General features: G+C 38.8%; 1 protein-coding gene across 1 annotated transcript in view; it reads right to left on the bottom strand.

The window, feature by feature from the left end:
• alk (ALK receptor tyrosine kinase) overlaps nucleotides 1–18,352 on the bottom strand; it is a 481,130-nt gene that overhangs the window by 66,214 nt on the left and 396,564 nt on the right. Inside the window, exons 7-10 of the mRNA XM_017690776.2 lie at nucleotides 16,178–16,312; nucleotides 13,870–13,970; nucleotides 11,082–11,248; nucleotides 8,736–8,830 (exon numbers count right to left, since the gene is read on the bottom strand). Of these exons, the coding sequence (XP_017546265.2) occupies nucleotides 8,736–8,830; nucleotides 11,082–11,248; nucleotides 13,870–13,970; nucleotides 16,178–16,312 (498 nt within the window). The remainder of the gene's footprint in view (nucleotides 1–8,735; nucleotides 8,831–11,081; nucleotides 11,249–13,869; nucleotides 13,971–16,177; nucleotides 16,313–18,352) is intronic.

The following is an 18,352-nucleotide window of genomic DNA, read 5'->3' as shown; positions in this document are numbered from 1 at the left end:
GATACTTTCTTGCGTCCTCCTAGTTAAGGTTCTGCTTCAGGAGTGCTAAGGACATTTTAGGCAGGATGGTCTACAACATACCTTACAAAATCATTTCAACACTGGCAGCCCTTTCAGATCACAGAGGAGCCGTGCTAAATATATCTAATGGAGACATAACAATACTAAAAATGCCAACTACACAATAGCTGTAGACAGTGAGCTGGCTGGGTACTGAAAGGGTTTGTTCAAAAAGGCCCAATATCACTGACGTCAAATCTAGGAGTTAAATTTAGCACACCAGGAGAGCCCATTGAGTCTTTTTCCTTTGGCCGAGAAAGTTTGAGCTGCCAGATGAGAATATAAAAGACATTAGCCTTCAATACAGAGAACGGGTCCACTTCTACCACGTGGCTAAATAACAACCTGCAAAGAAATAATGGCATCAGCAGGGTGTGACCTTTCTGCATAGTCAGTTATGTGAAAGCATGCAGAGTTCAAATAAGCCTGCAGACTTGACTTTGTATGAATGAACACCCACACTGCTGATGAGAGCATTGACTACTGACATTTTTAGCCTAGAGATGTGTTTGGTGTGTGTTTTCTCTGCTGACGTATGATGAGAGACAAAATATGGGGTAGTCAGCCACATAAAAAGCTATGTCTACGCAGTGTATATGACTCTACTGCTATTTTTGTCAAACTAGCTGAAACTTGTCAAACGAAAAGCTGAAATTAGAGACACAAATTGGCCTGGATTTACGTGACTGTTATCTGTGGAAATTCAACTTAAAAGGAATTCTGAAACATATTCAACCTACAGAAAGTACTAAATCTATATTGAATAACATGTCAGTGATATATTCAGAGACTTTGTTTTGGTTTCCTTTAACTCATTAAAATCTGGTACTAGAGTAGTTACAATGTACGCAGATCCAGGTTTGGCATGATAAAACAGGTCAGCGTGCGGAATATGAGGTTTTTGTGTGCTGATGTGTTTCTATCATTGTATAAAAGAAGATTTCTGTTGGTTGCACTGTGACAGTTTCTGAATAATCATGCATACAAATTAAGAACACAATTTGCATCACTATGGAAATGCTTATTATTAATTTCCTCAGAGTAACAATAAAAGGTGACTTGAAGTGTGATGTATATTATTCAGAAATATGCTTGCTTAATGCAACAGCATTGAAAAATATTCATAGGGGAAGAGTAGATCAAAAGATAAAAAATAAAGCAATAAGCAATGAGAGGCTGTGCTGTACCACAGGTAGAGGATGTTGTTAGGCATGAAGCAGAAGGCTTTTGTAAAATGGTGGCAAAAATGGGACAATATTATAAGACATTGCATTATTTATGGCAAAAATCTTCACTTTATAAGTATATCTCTCTGATCGAATCCCCACACCAATGATAATGCTAATTTCTGCTAGTGCCTATATGTATTTCCTGTTTTATGCTAGCATTAAGCCATCAGTGCCATACATATTCTTTCCCACACTGGGTTAAACATTGTTTACAATGGGATATTTGATGCTTGTAAGACATTCAAGAAAAATAAATTGAGTTTTTACAGTTTTAAAGTAAATACTTTAGTTAAACGCCTAACACCGGAAGTCTTGCTATCCACTTTTCTATCTGCCATGTTAATCAAGCTAGTTCCGTTTGCAAAGACAAGTTCAAAGAAAACTGGGTTCTAATGTAGAGTCTATATACTAAAATGATTTGGGGCCATTTATTTCACATACAAGCTAACGGCGCCTTAGATCGGAATTGTTGTGAGGAGGGGAGAGATGTGCATATTGTACATCTATTATATGACACTGCAGTAGTTTCAAACATCTCTCAGCCAATCAGATTTAAGAACCAGAGCTTATGAAGCTGGTTTGACATTAACGGGTTATGTAAGGTTTAGACTGTGAGCAGAACTTTAGAACAGAGCCCCTTTGATCTACATGAGGCTGAACTCATTAAACCAACAGTGTGACATACATACCGACTGGTGCATACGTCGCCTCTGGTCTATGGAATTTCAGTATATCCAGGCAAACAGCATCTTTGGCAGTCTCAGTGTTGGGATGGACACTGCAGACACAGTCCAGCCATGCTGTTGAGTGGCTATAGACTGAGCTCTATTCCTGGTTGTCCTTTAGGGAGAAGATTCTTGATTGCTGAGCAGCTGGCACTGCTCTAAAACAACTATGGTAGAGTTTATGAGGTTTGCAGAGCGCTTTTCCAACATTAAAGACAAAGAGAAGGGTTTTTTTTTTTTTGGCTTTTCAGAAGTATATTTGTTATGCTTACTGTTATTTGTGGCTGGCACGTGAACCTCTATTCCCTGTTTCTTATTGATATGGCTTCCTATCCAAACAGTCATGTGAGCAAATAAAAATAATAAAAACAGGATAAAGGAAAATCTGCTGCTATGTGAAAAAACAAAAAATGAAAGCAAACACCCGCGGAGTGAAACCGAAGCCATCTGCTTGAGCTGGAGGACAATGGAGACAAGAAAGAGACGGTTTTGACAGAAAAACACACACAAAAGATGCACACACACACACACACACACACATGCACACAGTCACGCAAAGTAATAGGTATGTGGTTTTTCCTCTCATCCCTAAACAAATTATGCCATGTTTGGAATGTTCATCACGGCTGGGTCTGTGCTGCTAATGGCGCGAGCTGCTTACTTTTGCAAATGACGCTCTGTGCCAGGCCTGACAGCCTTACCACTGATTGACTAGTGATAAAATATGGCACATCAGACTGTTTCATTTGAGGCATAACGTACACATAGACAGATTAAAAGGAACCATCTGGGCATGTCTGCGATGGATGGTGACACCACAGCGCTGCCATGTCAAATCAATGTGCACAGGCAAATGGCATCAAGAACAAATTGCAGGGCAAATATTTCACAGAGAACGTCAGCCATTTAACATCCATGCCCTGCTCTCTCTCAGAAATGGAGAGGGAGGTTGATTGCCATATTGTCGCTCTTGGATCTTCCTGAAGATTAATATCTTATCACGTCTGATGATGTGCTGAAGTCATCAAACTGTGAAGAGGCAGGCGACGGTTTGAAGTTTCTGAAATGCTGCACGGAGCATCGAATCCTTTAATGTCAAACGCTTTTTATGACCCCAAAAAATCACTTCACTAGAAGTGAAGATGTAACAGCTCAGAGAAAAAAAAATATACACACAACGATTGTTACTCAACCACGGGATACAATGCCTACTGCATAACATCCCAACTCGTTTTCGATTTATTTTTTAAACCATGGAACGAAAGTCTTAGCTTTCTGGAAGATTAAAAAAACAAAAACAACAAAACAAACAAACAAACAGACAAAGGCTCTGAGATGCTCTTGCTGATTACGACTAAATACAGAGTTCATCTGAAAAAGGTTTAACCCATAAAGCTATCATCCAGTGGGTCAAGGTCCATCCCAGTAGGGGGCACGAAAGTAAAGAGTGGGCAACATAAATACTGATAGATGTGATTCTATGGCTGTGTCCCAATTCAGGGGCTGTATCCTTCAGAGGCATTTGAAGGCTGACTGCGCTAGGCTGTCCCATTTTGAAGACTCTGTCATATGTGGCCAAGAAATGTGTCCTTCTTTTCCATGGCAACAAAGGATGCAACCGGTGGACCCTTCGCCAGCCAACACATCCCAAAGTTCAGGATTCAAGAACATGGCAGCATCAGCAGAGTGGGTGAACTTTTAAATGAAAGTACTGGGTTTAAACTGAGTTGAATAGTTAACAACACAAATGTTAAAACAAAAAACAAAAAAACAAACTCATCAGTCTAAGATACATCACGTGCCAATGTGGGCACCAGTGGTGAAGCATTTTGGGAAAAATAAATAAATAAATAAAAACTAAAATCAAAGTTTCTGGATCTGTTCTATCTTCAAAGAACTTGACAGGTGTGTTGTTTTGTGATGCAACGGTAAGGATGGGAATAGCGGTGCTGTGATGCAAGCAGGAAGTCCGCCAAACAGCAAACTGTCTAATTTCAGTTCAGCCTTCGCAGGTCTACGCAGCCTCATAGACTGCGTCCTTCAAAGCCCCTGAATTAGGACACAGCGTATATTTAGTGGAGGAATAATAATTAGTGCTGCCGTTTCCTTTCTGACATTGAGAAACGACTCATTTGTCCTTAATGGCTGTAAAGGGCGGTCTCCGACTTTTGATCAATACTGTAATATACATAGTCATTCACAGTTTAATCAGGCAATGAAACAATGTGTTACCATAACAATGCAGGTGAAATAACATTATTGTAATACTCTAATAAGATTCCTGCCTCTCTCAGGTGGTAGACAGACTCCTCTAACACTGCAGCCAAAGCCTGCCAAGGATGATATGTTACTTAGTCTGTACTGACCTCACACATTCTGAAAATCAAATCAGTGAAATGATGAAGCAAAATCAGGAGCACTTAAGGAGATTTAGCTTAAGAGAGGGCCCCCACAGTTCCCTTCAACTTCACAAGTAAATGGGCTTAGCTCCTTTAATCCAATCCGTTTGCATTAATGAGGAGCACTTCTGTTCTTCTCTCCACTGCACCACTCTCTCCACTCTCTGTGTGTTTGTTATTCCGCTCACAATCGCAACAAGGAACATGCTTTTCTACTCAGTGCCCTCTCAGAGTCACTGTAGTGGTCTTATTGGACTTGTATCATAGGCATTATTCCTAAATTAGCCCACAGTGTGTCCACGGCATATAAAACGGGTGGGTTTTAACGTTCGTAACAAGTAGACATGTCTACAGACTCAAGCCAACAGAATCACAAAGGGTAATTGATGCTTTGTGCTAACGGTCAGTTCTCACAGTAGGTGATGTTCAGGCAGCAGATATATGGACACAAATGCTATCACTTCAGATCTGATCAATGAAACAGTTTACAAGCCACAGATTTCCTCAATGGCGCTTCATCAAATTAAATTTGGCTTTCTGGGGTATGTAGCTGTATCTTCCAAATCTCAATTATCTCTTAATCAGCCAATACCACCCACACCCACTGCTACATTTATGTTATCTCTCATTTCATAGAACACGTTTTCTTGCAATTCCTGATATTTCCAAGCTTCAATATGTGAGCTACTCATGACTGCAGATTCACTGTTGCTTATATTTCCCACAGTAAAGACATGATGCAAACAGCAGAGGCTGAAATGTTCTCTATCTGACAGAATATTATTAGATGACTCTATAAGTGCAAATTTGTGAAAGACATAGCAACAACATCCCCGGGTTATGACTGACTGTGGTCAAATGTCAGTGTGCAGTATGAAGGCCTATAATCATGGAACATTTTTGTTCTCAGTGACCTGCATTCACAATACATGTTCAGTCATGACTGTGTGCTTGTTGTCAGCCTGTCACTTAATCCTGCCTAAGCGGATCAAATGTTCTGATCAGAGAGAAACTTTTCAAGTTTGAAATATTATCCTGAGAACTGTGATGTTTACAGAGGAGGACACATATTAGAAATGTATTATTTTGAAAGCTGCCTATGAGAGACCTTTGGCTAAGTTACAGGAAGCTCATGGCCACAAATGCACAGACATTAATTCTGATGAGAGGATTAGACCTTGATAACTATTAAATCATAAAAATCCCTAATAAGAATTAGCATTAAAGTTCGTAAGGTATTTTGTGAATTATTTGTAGCGCTGGCCAAGAGAGCATGATATTGCATTTAAGTTTTAGTGATAATTTAAGCAATGCATTGGAAAGATAATAAACATTACGATTTACTACCCATAAAATTCCAGTGTTCCTTCATCTGGTGCACTTCACGAATCTTAGGGTGTTTCAAACGGTTTAGAAAAAACAATAGTATGTTTTGGTAACACTTCCTATGAATCCAGTATTCATAATGCTTTATAAATGCATTTATACTGCATTAAATGGCACGTTATACCTTATAATACCTGCCATAAGCTTGTATAACTCTTTATAACCAGCTACAGTTACATTGTAAAACAAGAGCATACAACTTGAAAATGTTGCATTACAACATGTGTTTATAAGAGCACTGTAAACATGAATATTGTAATGGACTAGAAATATGCTATAATTTATAGTAACAATACACAATTTCAAAGTTCTGGTACATTTTCTGCATCACAACAGACCTACTGAATGCAGATATTACCAAGTTATATCCCCTGTATTACCAGTTAGATGTAGTAATCTCATTTGACTTAAAGGCTGTAAAGAGCACTTATAATGCTCTATAAGGTATAATTTACTAAAATGAAATGTCCTTAACATTTAAAAGACATTTAAAAAAATGTCACTCCACTTACAGCCTGTAAAAGCCTGTCATAACGCTCTATAAAGTGTTATTTGTAGTTACAGTGCATTACAACATTAGTGACTACATTGCTCTTATGAACAGATATTATAATGCATTATGGAAACTGACAGTCATATACTCTTGCTTTGTTAAATGTTAAGCATGTAATTATAATTACCACTAAAAGTTATACAAGCTTATGCCTAGCATTATAAGGTGTTGGTGTTATGTATAACATTTTATAAATGCATTATGAATATAGGCTTCATAGGAAGTGTTACCCACGTATTCCTTCTGGAAGTGTGCTTTCTCTCTGGGTAATTTTTGAAGAGTTAATTCCACAACACTGTATATCTATTTGTAAAAACTGGGCATAAGTCTTTATTATTTCACTAATAAAGGTGCTATTGATCATAATGCAATTAATGTTTCATGCATGTGCAAAGCTACACCCAACAGCCTATATCATTGATAAAAAAGAACATTTCTGAAAGTGGACTATGTGTTTGGGGAAATATAAAGCGCAGGAGCAGGGTAAAATGTGTCTTGTTGCAACCGTGATGTGGACCTACAATGCAACTCATTTAAGATCTAATTTACTTGGGCAGCAAATTATCATGCAGACTGTGCTCAGCTCTATGCACTAACTGCTTGTTCGTGAGGGGCAGAGCCAACAAGGTCGAGACAAAAGTGAAGCTTACAGTTCAGTGATGAAGAGAGAGCTGAGTTAATAAATGAAGTTCTTTCCCAATAAACATATTACAACACCTTTAGCCCCTTAAATGACCAGGGCCAACCGGCAAGCTCAAAGCTTTATTTCACACTATTATAGCCTAAAAACAACTCAAGCAATTTGCATTGAAGTCCATGTTTAGCTGAACAATAAGCCGTAGTATGTAATGTATGGGATTTTCAGGGGTTAATATTACTCCAGCTGAGAAAAACTTTGAAGAGTTTGTGAGCCAATAATCCAGACTGCATGCACATACTTACCAAGTGTTTTCTTACATATGCACATCTAACCCCGAGAGTTATTCTGACGATAAACATTCTTTCAGCATGTGTTCGAGGCTTGTCTTTCCGTCTAAGTGCTCTCTGCTGCCACTGTTAGAAGAAGTCTCTTGACAACATGTTGCGAATAGCTCTAATAGAAATTTACAGTTTACAGAGGCTACATAAAACTGGCACCACAAGTTACTCAAACTTCTGTGGAAATTCAGAAATTCTGTGGAATACGTAACCTGCTGCACATGCAATACCTCGATCCAGTTTTTGCGTAATGTTCACATGCTTTGCACGGCTACATATATGTATGCATACACTCTCAGGAAAAAAAAAACACTCTGGGGCAGTACTGCTTTTATCACTGGGGTGATAGCATCAAGGGTACATCTCAGTAACTTTAGTCAGGGAAAATAATTGTACCATAATCCATTGAAATTATATTTATATATAGTTATACTGACTCCACAGACCCAGTCTCATCTGCGGCTATTTATTTTATTTCTATTTTCAAACATTAGGTTCTGAAAAGGTACAAATGCAAAGTTTTCACCTGGAAAAACTTATTTAAGGGACACAATTGGACTTAAAACCACTGTTGTACCTTTGAGGGAACATTTACATTGTTTATACCTTGATGAACAAAAAAATGTACCTGTCCAGAGCTTTTATTTCTAACAATGTATGCATGAAATAAAACAGTGCATTTTGTGTTTTGTCATACACACGGTCCCAAAAACTGTGGGATTAGGCTCTTGCACCAATCTCATATGTTACATGTGCCTGAAACTGGTGCAAACTGCATTCTACAGGGCCCTCTTTCTCTTTTGTGTGACTTTAAGAGAAGTAAATGGAGCAATATGGTCAGAACATGTTAAGTCAGGTTTGTAAGACTTTCATCTAGCCCAGATTAGCTGTGCTCAAGATGCACAGGTTCATTAACCTTAATAATGTGAACCTAAATATCATCTGATTCCATCAGACTGTGCTATGTTCTAAAATACTGTCATAAAGAATTTTATTAATACCACCCAGCAATAATTACCTGTCTTGTAGGGAGTAATTGTATGCTATATTCATGAATGACTGACCAAACCACATGAAATAACTTTTCCTCTGATGAACAAGTGGACTGTTTGAATGTCTGCTGAGTTCTGCAGTTCCAAAAAACAAGCAAGCAAACCTCCAGAGGTTAGAGAAAATGCAGTATAATTCCTTATTAAAGTAAATGACTGAGATATCAAGTTGCAATAAATAAATATATAAATAAATACTTTATTTAGGCTCAAATCCCACTGCAGGCATAATTATGAAAATGAGGCAGGATTTCCCAGTTTACTACTTGTTATGAAAGTGACAAAGCTCCGCAAATAGCATCAAAATTGCCCCCCGGATGATGGAGAGGAGTCTGGAGAAGAAAAAAAATACTCACTTGCAAGGAAGCAGTTCATGCTAAGAGTGAAATTATCCACAGCAAAAGCCACATCAGAGTCAGGAGAAATATCTGCAATGAACTGCAGGTAGAACCTAGGCAGACAATAAGAAACAGAGAGAGAGAGAGAGAGAGAGAGAGATAGAGAGAAAGAGAGAGAGAGATTTTTTATTTTTTTTTGCTACTTATTAAGCTAACTAGTATGTGCTGGTGCTAACTGCCTCCTTAATGGTTCCTATATTTAATGAGCTCTATAATGCTTGCAGAAATAACAGCAGTACATCGTATCGACAGACACAGGAGATACAGCCATGGCTTATTAACTTAGCTCCAGCTGGAAATGGCGGCACTTTAAATGGAGCTTAAAGGGTGAAAGACAGACAGACAGACAGGCAGACAGACACACACAGAGACAGTAGCTTTTGTCATGAGTTGATGAGCTGAATTTAACATATCGCCTGTTAATAAACAGTGACTGTGTGGTGCAGTACGATGTGTAGAAGTGTGTTCTCTGTAGATGTGTTACCTTTTTTTCACTTAGAAAATCAACAAAACATGTCATTTGGCCAGGGGCGTCTGAATTTTGGCATAGGAATGTTTAAGCTTTCTTAATATCAAACGAAACAGCAGAATAATTGACTTACAAGATGCATACAAGAGACTTAAAGTGTCCACATCATGCAAAAACACATTTTCACTACTTAAAGGACAATTTCACCTGTTCTTTAAAATTCTCGCTTAGTTCAGTTGTTGAGAAGTAAACAAAGCATCAGATTTGAGTTTGGTGTGGACACAAAGATAGCAATGCAAAAAAACAAAAAAAAAACATCCCCACTGTCAAGTAGAGCCAGCAGAAATAAAATAAACCTCACTTAAACTGGCCAAAGTTTAGATCTTCTGGCAGGACACTGATCCAAAGCATGAATCAACACAAAAATGGTTCACTGACCCCAGAATGAAGGTTTTGCCCTGGCCACCCTAGTCCCCTGACCCTCAGCTCCTTTGTCGTGTTCTCATTAAGCATTGTAGGTTTCTTATGTCTTTCCCAAGGGAGGCTACACAAAGTATTAAATGAAAGGGTGCTAATAATTGTGCACACACACATTTAAGAAGAACATTTATTTCCTGATGAGATTTTTTTTCATCACTGTACTTCAAAAAAGGTCATATTTTTGTGTGACGGATCAAAGGAAAAAAGCAATAAAAAGGTTTTTATAGGCTGTTTTACTCATATTTAACTATATATATATATAGTTAAATATGAGTAAAACAGCCTATAAAAACCTTTTTATTTCCTGATGAGATTATACATATATATATATATATATATATATATATATATATATATATATATATATATATATATATATATATAGGGTTAGGGTTATTCAATGGTCATGGACAGGAATGGCCTCATACAAGTTTTGATAACACTTAAAAGGAGTATTGAGACAGATCTATTATCATTACCTCGTCTTTATTCAAATATTGTGCATTATACATAAGATGTTCAGCACAGACCATTAGGGCAGTAAATGCTTCACATTATTATCCTGTCTGTAGTGCCTGTGGTTCCAAATCAGCATTTATAATATCCGGCAGATTTTTTTTTACCCCACTTTCATTTGAACAGGAAACTAATATCTCAGGTTGGAGGCTCACCTGAGGTCTTCTAGAGTCATGTTAGAAGGTCATGTTACCCCATGAAACTGAAGTGTACAATGATCAATATTGGCAGAGGGGAAAAAAAGTAGAAGAAGGAAGAAGAGTAAGAATAAGAAGGAGGCCAAAAATGAAATTTTAATCACTCTCTGAGGAGCCGCATTAGCAAAGCTCAGGCACTAAAGGAGGGAAGTCCAATCAGGCACACAGAGATGAAACAGTCCCCTGTTTTTTTTCTTTTTTCTTCCACTCCACACTCTCGCAAGTCAAGTGCCTTTGCTAATTGGAGTGAAAGTGTGGTTGAATGCAGAGGCCCTCCACATTGATTCCTTTTCTTCTCTCTCCTTCCTTTCTTTAGGAGCGAGTGATACGGTGGACCAGGCCCAAAGCGCGGGCCCGGCCCCAGTGGGATTCATTAAGATTTCAGGGCGAATGTGGGGTTTAGCACAAAACTGAATGCAAATTATTAAAAATGTCTGCAATCGGAAAGACTGGAAATCAGCTACTTGTAAAGTCATTTATGCAGCTTGTAGAGATTTCCACCTTTTATGTGTTCAGATTGAGCAGTACAGTTCCTGAAATGAGGTAATGTACTGTGTGCTTCACATGCAGGTTTGAAAAACAAGTGCCAAAACACCAGCTACCCAGAGGAATTCAAAGAAAGCAGAATGTGTCTGGACTTACGAGTCGACCAATCCAAACAGTGGGAAAGTGATGAATCTCCAGCCTTTGTCTATCTTGGCTTCGCTGGTAGAGTTCCATAGACTTCTTTGGCCCTCAGGTCCTGTGCTGTTCTCCACGATCCAAAGAGACAGAGCACCTCTTGGATTCCCACACACCTGGAACTGCACCTGCAGGTCACATCGAGTATTGATGCACAGTCAAGTCACCTTTACATACACCTTACACAGCACATTTAAAAGAACATTTAAGAGAACAAGCATCAACCAAAGTGATGTATAATATGGTCAAGTAAATTCAAGCAAACCGATGATTAAATAGGAAATAAAAATGATTTCATTAAATAAATGAATAACGTAAGATAGATGGCATATGTTTTTTTTCTTTTCAAAGCAAAGTATTAAGGTTTCAACTGATTATTATTGCTCCTTTTATATTTTTATAGTCCATTATGAGCAGGCTGGGTGCTAGGGTTGCATGCATATTAGCAGCTGATAAATGGAAATAATGTAATAATTACTGTTGTAATATTAGAATTACAGCTGAAATTTAAACCTGATAACTGAGTGCCTCCCTTAGGCTAACATATACGGATACATGAACAGGTTCTAGTGATTATCATTTCTGTTCTTCTGAATCTCTGAATCAAGTGGTGCACAGTGGTTAAGACCAACAAAACCCCCCCCCCCCACCCCCCCGACAGGCGTGAACACCACTATAATACAGAGTCCTGCTGTTACATTCACCTAACACTGCAACTGCAATAATTTTGTACTGGACCTACGAGGCTAACACAACTAGCAAACACTAGAAGTCAATAGTCACCCAAATTTTTCCATAAATAGTGTTATTTTCCATAAATAAGTGTTCAGGTCTTCATTAAGCAGTGTAGTTTAGGACACAGTTTGACTTACTGTGAGCTATAAAAACTTCCCTGCGTAGCTGAATGTTGCAGAAAGCTATTACAGACAGCTCCTCATACTGTGACATCACACTGTACCAAACCACAATAACTTTTAATTAAAGTCTGGATGTGGTTTAAGTGGGTTGAGAGAGACAGAAAAGATTTGGGTGACTACCGGTTTGTTAGCAACATTAGCATCATAGATCCAGTATAAAACTAAAGAAGCAGAATTTGGAAGCCTGTCTTGCTGGTTGATCACATCTGGGATAGGTGGAAAACCATGTAATTATGATTTTACACCTGAGCCATTCCACATTCACAGGAGTGAGGAATGAAAGTGTAGACCTTCCAACAGATCCTGGACATTCTTTAGGGGTTAAAATGCAAGCTGGCCAACTCAGCCACAAGAGGATATTATTATTATTATTACTGATTCTTATTATCAGTCCAGAAATTCCATACCAGTGCACAGATTACGCCAATCTGTAACCTATCAATGGTCATTTTCTTTTGAAATTACCCATTAGCCTAAAACTAAGCTTAATCTTGCCTCAAGAAACAGCCCTATGGCATACAGTAATTTAGTGATGAAGGGGCTATTACCACTCCTCCTGCGAAATGTGTGCGGCGGCACGCTGTGAAGCGTGACACAGCCAGCTGTTAAAGCAAGTGAACTTTCTCCAACTACAGAGCTCCGGCAGGAAGCTGAGGCCAAGAAGAGAAGGATGAAAGTGCTAATCTAGAGTCGCGGCTCGTCTCTGGGCCTGCGCCAAGATGTTGTCATGGCCTGCTGTGCTAGCACATTGCCCTGGGCTTCATACATACAACAGTGAGCCTTCACCTCACTTCTATCGGACGCTGTCAATCAGAGCCTTTAGAGAACACGGGCCAACTGTCTGCTTCCCCTCCGTCTACGTCTCTTTTCTACTTATCCTCATTCACTGCATCTTCACACACTTACATTCTGTCTTTTCCATGCTTGCCTTTGCCTTCTGTCTCTAAATGTCCTTGGGTTTCTGTCTCTCTCTCTCTCTTTCTCTGTGCTTCTTCTAAGATTTTTTTGTATTTGCATGTTTGCATCTGTGCTGCAGATTGATGAGGTTGAGCTCCATGCATTCAGCATCGTAAGGGAAACACTGTCTGTCGAAGCTATCGCAGCAGCCAGGAACTGGATATTGGCTTTGCAAATTTTTGGAAGGACAAGGACATTAACATTTTGCATTGTCTTGCCAGATTTCCTTTTAATCACATCGGAATTCCATTAAAATTATAGTGTAACGATAACCTCGTTAGATTCGATCAAACGCTGGCAGTACTCATTACGACAGTTAAGAGTAATTTTGCAATTCATCTTAAAAAGAGATCCAATATAACCTTGGCCCTTGACACCAGAATAAATGCGGAATGTGCAGAATGTGAAAAATGCTCTGTTTTAATACAAAGAAACTGCAATTGTGAAAAACTCTCATGTAATATATGAAAATAATTACCATAAAAGCGGAATTAAAGGCATAGCATCTCAGCCTATTATAAGGAGAATCAATTAATCACCTCATTTCAATTAGCCATGACATTTTATCAAACGAGCCTTTGCCACATTAATCACTCTCTTCTTGTCTTGCTGACCAGCCCCTCCTCATATGCATCCTAAACGTTATATTACAAATCAGTGCCATCAGTATGCAGTGGCCTGCTAATGACCGTGTCTATTGTTGCTCGTGTGCTTAAATGAGAGGAATACATTTGCTAGCGATACGAAATGAGGCCTGATGAAAAATGCTCTAAACATAATTTCCTCAGAGATCCAGACAAAGCCCACAGCACTGAGGCACCGCGTGCTCACCACGTTTGCAGGCAGAATGCAGAATAATGCTGCTGCACTCTTACCATGCACGGGGCGTTCCGCAGAGGGTAGAGGAAGAGTGGACTCCGCACAACTACTGACCCCCGTTGACCTTTGGATTGACTTTCTACAGCCAAAACAGCCCCTGCCAGACAACACAACAGACAACACACAAAACATCAAAACACCTCCAAAGAAATGAACCCAGGGCAGGCATAGTAATGCGGAAGGATAAGGGATGGAAGTGGACTTGCTTTGGGTTTAACTCATATTGATTATCCGTGTCAGAGTCAAAAGGTTTAGAGTGAATCATTTAGACTCATTAGAACACAAAAAAAGTGAGGCTTTAAAATGCAAGTTGATTATAATTTTGTTAATTTGCAGATATTTTATGAATTATTGAACACCTACTATGAATTTTTCAGCAACTATGAATTATATAAAAAAAAGAGTCGCAATGTGTCTGTATTACTTATACTGCGATTCAGTATTTTAGCAAGGGTTAAAAAGGGCTCAAAGGGGCTCACAAATCTCATAACAAACTGTCAGTACAGACTGTAATGTGCCTGGTTGACATGGTCTCAAACTTGTCACTGAAAACATTCTTGGAAAATATTGTGAATAAATGGTGAAAATAGAGATTTTACTGTGTTACTTTACTTTATAATTACTTTCTACTTTATTATGCAAACTTTTAAAAAGGGAAGCATTTAAGTGCTTTTGTGATTCTGCAGTTTGGCACCTAGAAATGCTTTTTGACACTACCTTGTAACCCAAATGTTAAGAAGGGCAATTTTGTCCTTTCAACAAAAATAAACCACAACATTTTAAGTCTGTTTTACCATCCTGGCTGTAAATATGTCTGAGTGTGTGCTAATGAACTATTATAGGCTAAACATATAATACAAATGAAAACACGGACTTTGCTCTGCTTTAAGCTTTAGCTCAGCTACAGCTGACTTTTTACATGGCATACTGTTCAAATTTTCCTGTTCCACCTTTCGTATTCAGCATCTGATTGTAACTGGTGCACCATTTAAGCTTCAGCTTAAGATTAAAGCAGATTAAATGTCTCAGGAAAAAATATTCAGGGTTAAAGGTTAGTGAATTATATATATATATATATATATATATATATATATATATATATATATATATATATATATATATATATATATATGTATAGTGTGTGTGTGTGTGTGTGTGTGTGTGTTAGAATGATCAGCAGAGCTTTATTTTACTGCAAACGAAGATTATTTTATTTTTACCTACAAATCTAATTCTGCTGTGGAGCCGCAACAGGGCAGTAAAAAAGCTGCATACGGCTCTGGGGCCACATGTTGCTGAAGCTTGGGGTGGAGGATCAATAGATAGATACACTATCATTCTAAAAACTGGAATCAATGTTTTTGCTAAAAGTAAAATTCATTTGTTTGCAGATGAATGCATGAAATGATCCTAAAAGGCTGGTATTATAAGTCTTTTAAATGACTTAGAGGGAAAGACAAAAACTGACAAGCTGTACGAAAAGAGAAGAAAACCACCATTAAAACTGTTAAATGCGATTATAAAATGACAAAAAAATGATATATTAAATAAAATCCAAACACTCTTAGTACTTGTAATATACCGTATTTAAATCTAAATTTAAATACTATGCGTTATTATTGAGTATTTAAAAAATGGCCTAATATGACTAGTTCCACACTATTGAACAGCAGTTTATGACTACTCAATTTTTTATAAGATTATCGCCGTCTGTGCTTCCCGTATCAGACAGCCAGTTCTGGAATGAGGAACTGGAATGTAGGTCATAATAGAGTCTCTTTATGGTTTCAGTGGTCAAAAGACAATTAAATGTTCATAAACTTATAAAACATGCACATCCGTTCCTTGAAATTATGTCTTATATCTTTGCAGTACAGCATAGCACAGTTACAAACCCGAACCCAGAACCTATCCTGGTTGAGTACTAATGTTCCCTCTAGCTTGTGTGGTCTTATGCCTTGACTTGAAAATGTAACATCAACAGTAAGCACAAGAGTCACTGACAGTAATTCTGGCTAGAAAGTGTTTTTTTTTTTCTTCTTTTTGTTTTTATTGTTGTTGTGTGACCAATCAGTGGTTTGCACCATTACTAGCTCCACCCACATGTCCTGGCTTGACCCACTTGGTAGCCCAGCAAGAAAGAAAGAAACAAAATTCAGCATGTATACTCAGGCAGACTACGACTCAATCGCAGTGGGAGTGACCACAAAATGTGAGAGTGACCACAAAATGTGAGAGTAATATAATAAACGAATGAGCACTCTTTGGGCTCAAGGACAATGTCAAAGTTTCAGGCGTGGCTACCTGATGATGGACAGCTGCTCCTGAGCCCTTTCGGAAGGGAGGGGTGGACCACCTTGTGGGGACTTCTGCTTGACACCAGCTGCCATCCACAATCGCCATCTTCAAAAGAGCAGTAGCTGCCATTGAGGAACTGACCTGGAGGGAGAAGAGAGCAAAGAGACAGAGAAACAGAAGAGAAGAGGACAAGATGAGAAGAATGACTAGAATACAGAGCGGCCCAGGAGACAGGAGCAAACTGAAAGGAAGCAAGATTAAGAGAGAAAGAAAAATGGGCTAACAATTTAATCCCAAGGCTCAAGAGCCTGCAAGCTTTGATGAGAGAGAGTCTTTGGCCAGTCTTACACTTCTGAAGAAGCAAGAGGCACAGGGACCTCAGAGACAACAGAGACAGTGTGCAAATGAACATTCATTTAAAGGAGATGGTAAAGCAAAAAAGACGGGAATGTAGAGGGGGAAAAAAAGAGGCCCTATTAGCAACCACCCAGGAGCTACTCTGTCAACAGATCCTCTTGGATTTGTTTACTGCTACAGGGACTGATGTGAGCTTCATTAAGGAAAAAGAAAATACACAGGGAATGTAAATCTTATCCCTCAAGCTACACACAGCTCTAATGTGTACAAAAAGAAAGTGCCTGCTGGTATACACTCCTTGGCCACTTTATTAGAAACATCTAACTTTTAGCTCTACTTTAGTTGTGTCCAGTTAGAGAATGTAGCCTGTCTGCTGATGCACAGTGTCAGAACATTGAGCATATTTTATGCTCTAGCCCTTCACTATTGGTCGGTTTCTGACCACAGAGCTGGCTATTGTTTGGGTGGTAGACGGATTTTAACCTAGCAGTGACACTGACTCACTGTTTCACTCATACCAGCATAACATAAACTAAACATGCCAGTATCACTGCTGTGGTTGAGACTGGTCCACCAAATAATGTGGTCAACAGTGGTTCTGTGGTCAGAAACCAATGATGAATGGTGTAGAGCCAATGTCATCAATTCCAATACTAGGGGGTGGTGTTCAGCAAAGATTTGGGCTGAAAACATCTGATATAACTCATCAGTTGTATCAGATTGGGGCAGTCGTGGGCTGGAGTTTAGGGAACCAGCCTTGCGACTGGAAGGTCACCGGTTTGGTCCCCTCATTCGACAGGACGTGACTGAGGTGCCCTTGAGCAAAGCACCCAATCCCCAACTACTGCCCAGGCACTGCAGATAGGGCTGCCCACCGTTCCAGGCAAGTGAGCTCAATGCCCCCTAGTGTGTGTCTTCACTAGTGTGTATGTGATGTTTCACTGCACAGATGGGTTAGATTGCAGAGGTGAAACTTCCTCGTTGTGGGACTACAAGGGTCACTTAATAATAATAATAATAATAATAATAATAATGAAAAAATCTACTCCAAATTTACTCCAAGTTTTTGCTTAACCAGATGAATCTGATCAGCAAGGACATGTTTCATGTCCAAAATGTGCTTCTTCAGTTTAGTTCCGAAGCTACAAGGCTAATGTTGCTAACACACACGAAGTCAATGGGCATCCACAATTTTTTCTGTAAACACATCCCTAAAACTTCACTTGACCTGCTCCAACCACATTTAGGTCTTCGTTAGGGTCACACTGACTTGTTTGTGTGGCGTAGGACACAGTATGAGTTGCTGTTAGCTATAAAAATGTACCATGCAGCCAAAATTTGACTGCATGTGAACCCACATCATGCAAGCATTCAGATACCATCGATTTGCAACTTTTGTTGTTTCCTTCTATAAATCACTGCTAATCTACAACTAAATATATATGTTCATAAATATAAACAGAAATCTAATGTCAATATGTCTCTGATACATGTGTGCACAAAAAGGAGAACTGAGGAGGAATTCACCACAACCTGTCCAAAATAGCTGGCTGCAATAGTTTTTATAGGTCACAGTAGGTCATCCAGCGTCCTAAACCACACTGAAAATGTCTGCAGAACATTTATAAATACCCAGATATGGAATCAGTGAGTTGAAACACATTTTGGGGATGTATTTACAGAAAAGCTTTTGGTGTCTATTGACTTCTAAAGTTAGCAACCTTGGCCTCGTAGCTGAAATTTGGAGACCAAATAATTCTTGGCTGATCAAAGAAACATTCCTTTAATTAAAAGGAAGGTTTACCTGATGTGTTAAAGAGGAGA

This window comes from Pygocentrus nattereri, chromosome 10 (genome assembly GCF_015220715.1).
Source record: "Pygocentrus nattereri isolate fPygNat1 chromosome 10, fPygNat1.pri, whole genome shotgun sequence".
Lineage (NCBI taxonomy): Eukaryota > Metazoa > Chordata > Actinopteri > Characiformes > Serrasalmidae > Pygocentrus > Pygocentrus nattereri.
This window is presented reverse-complemented; position numbering and strand designations above follow the sequence as displayed.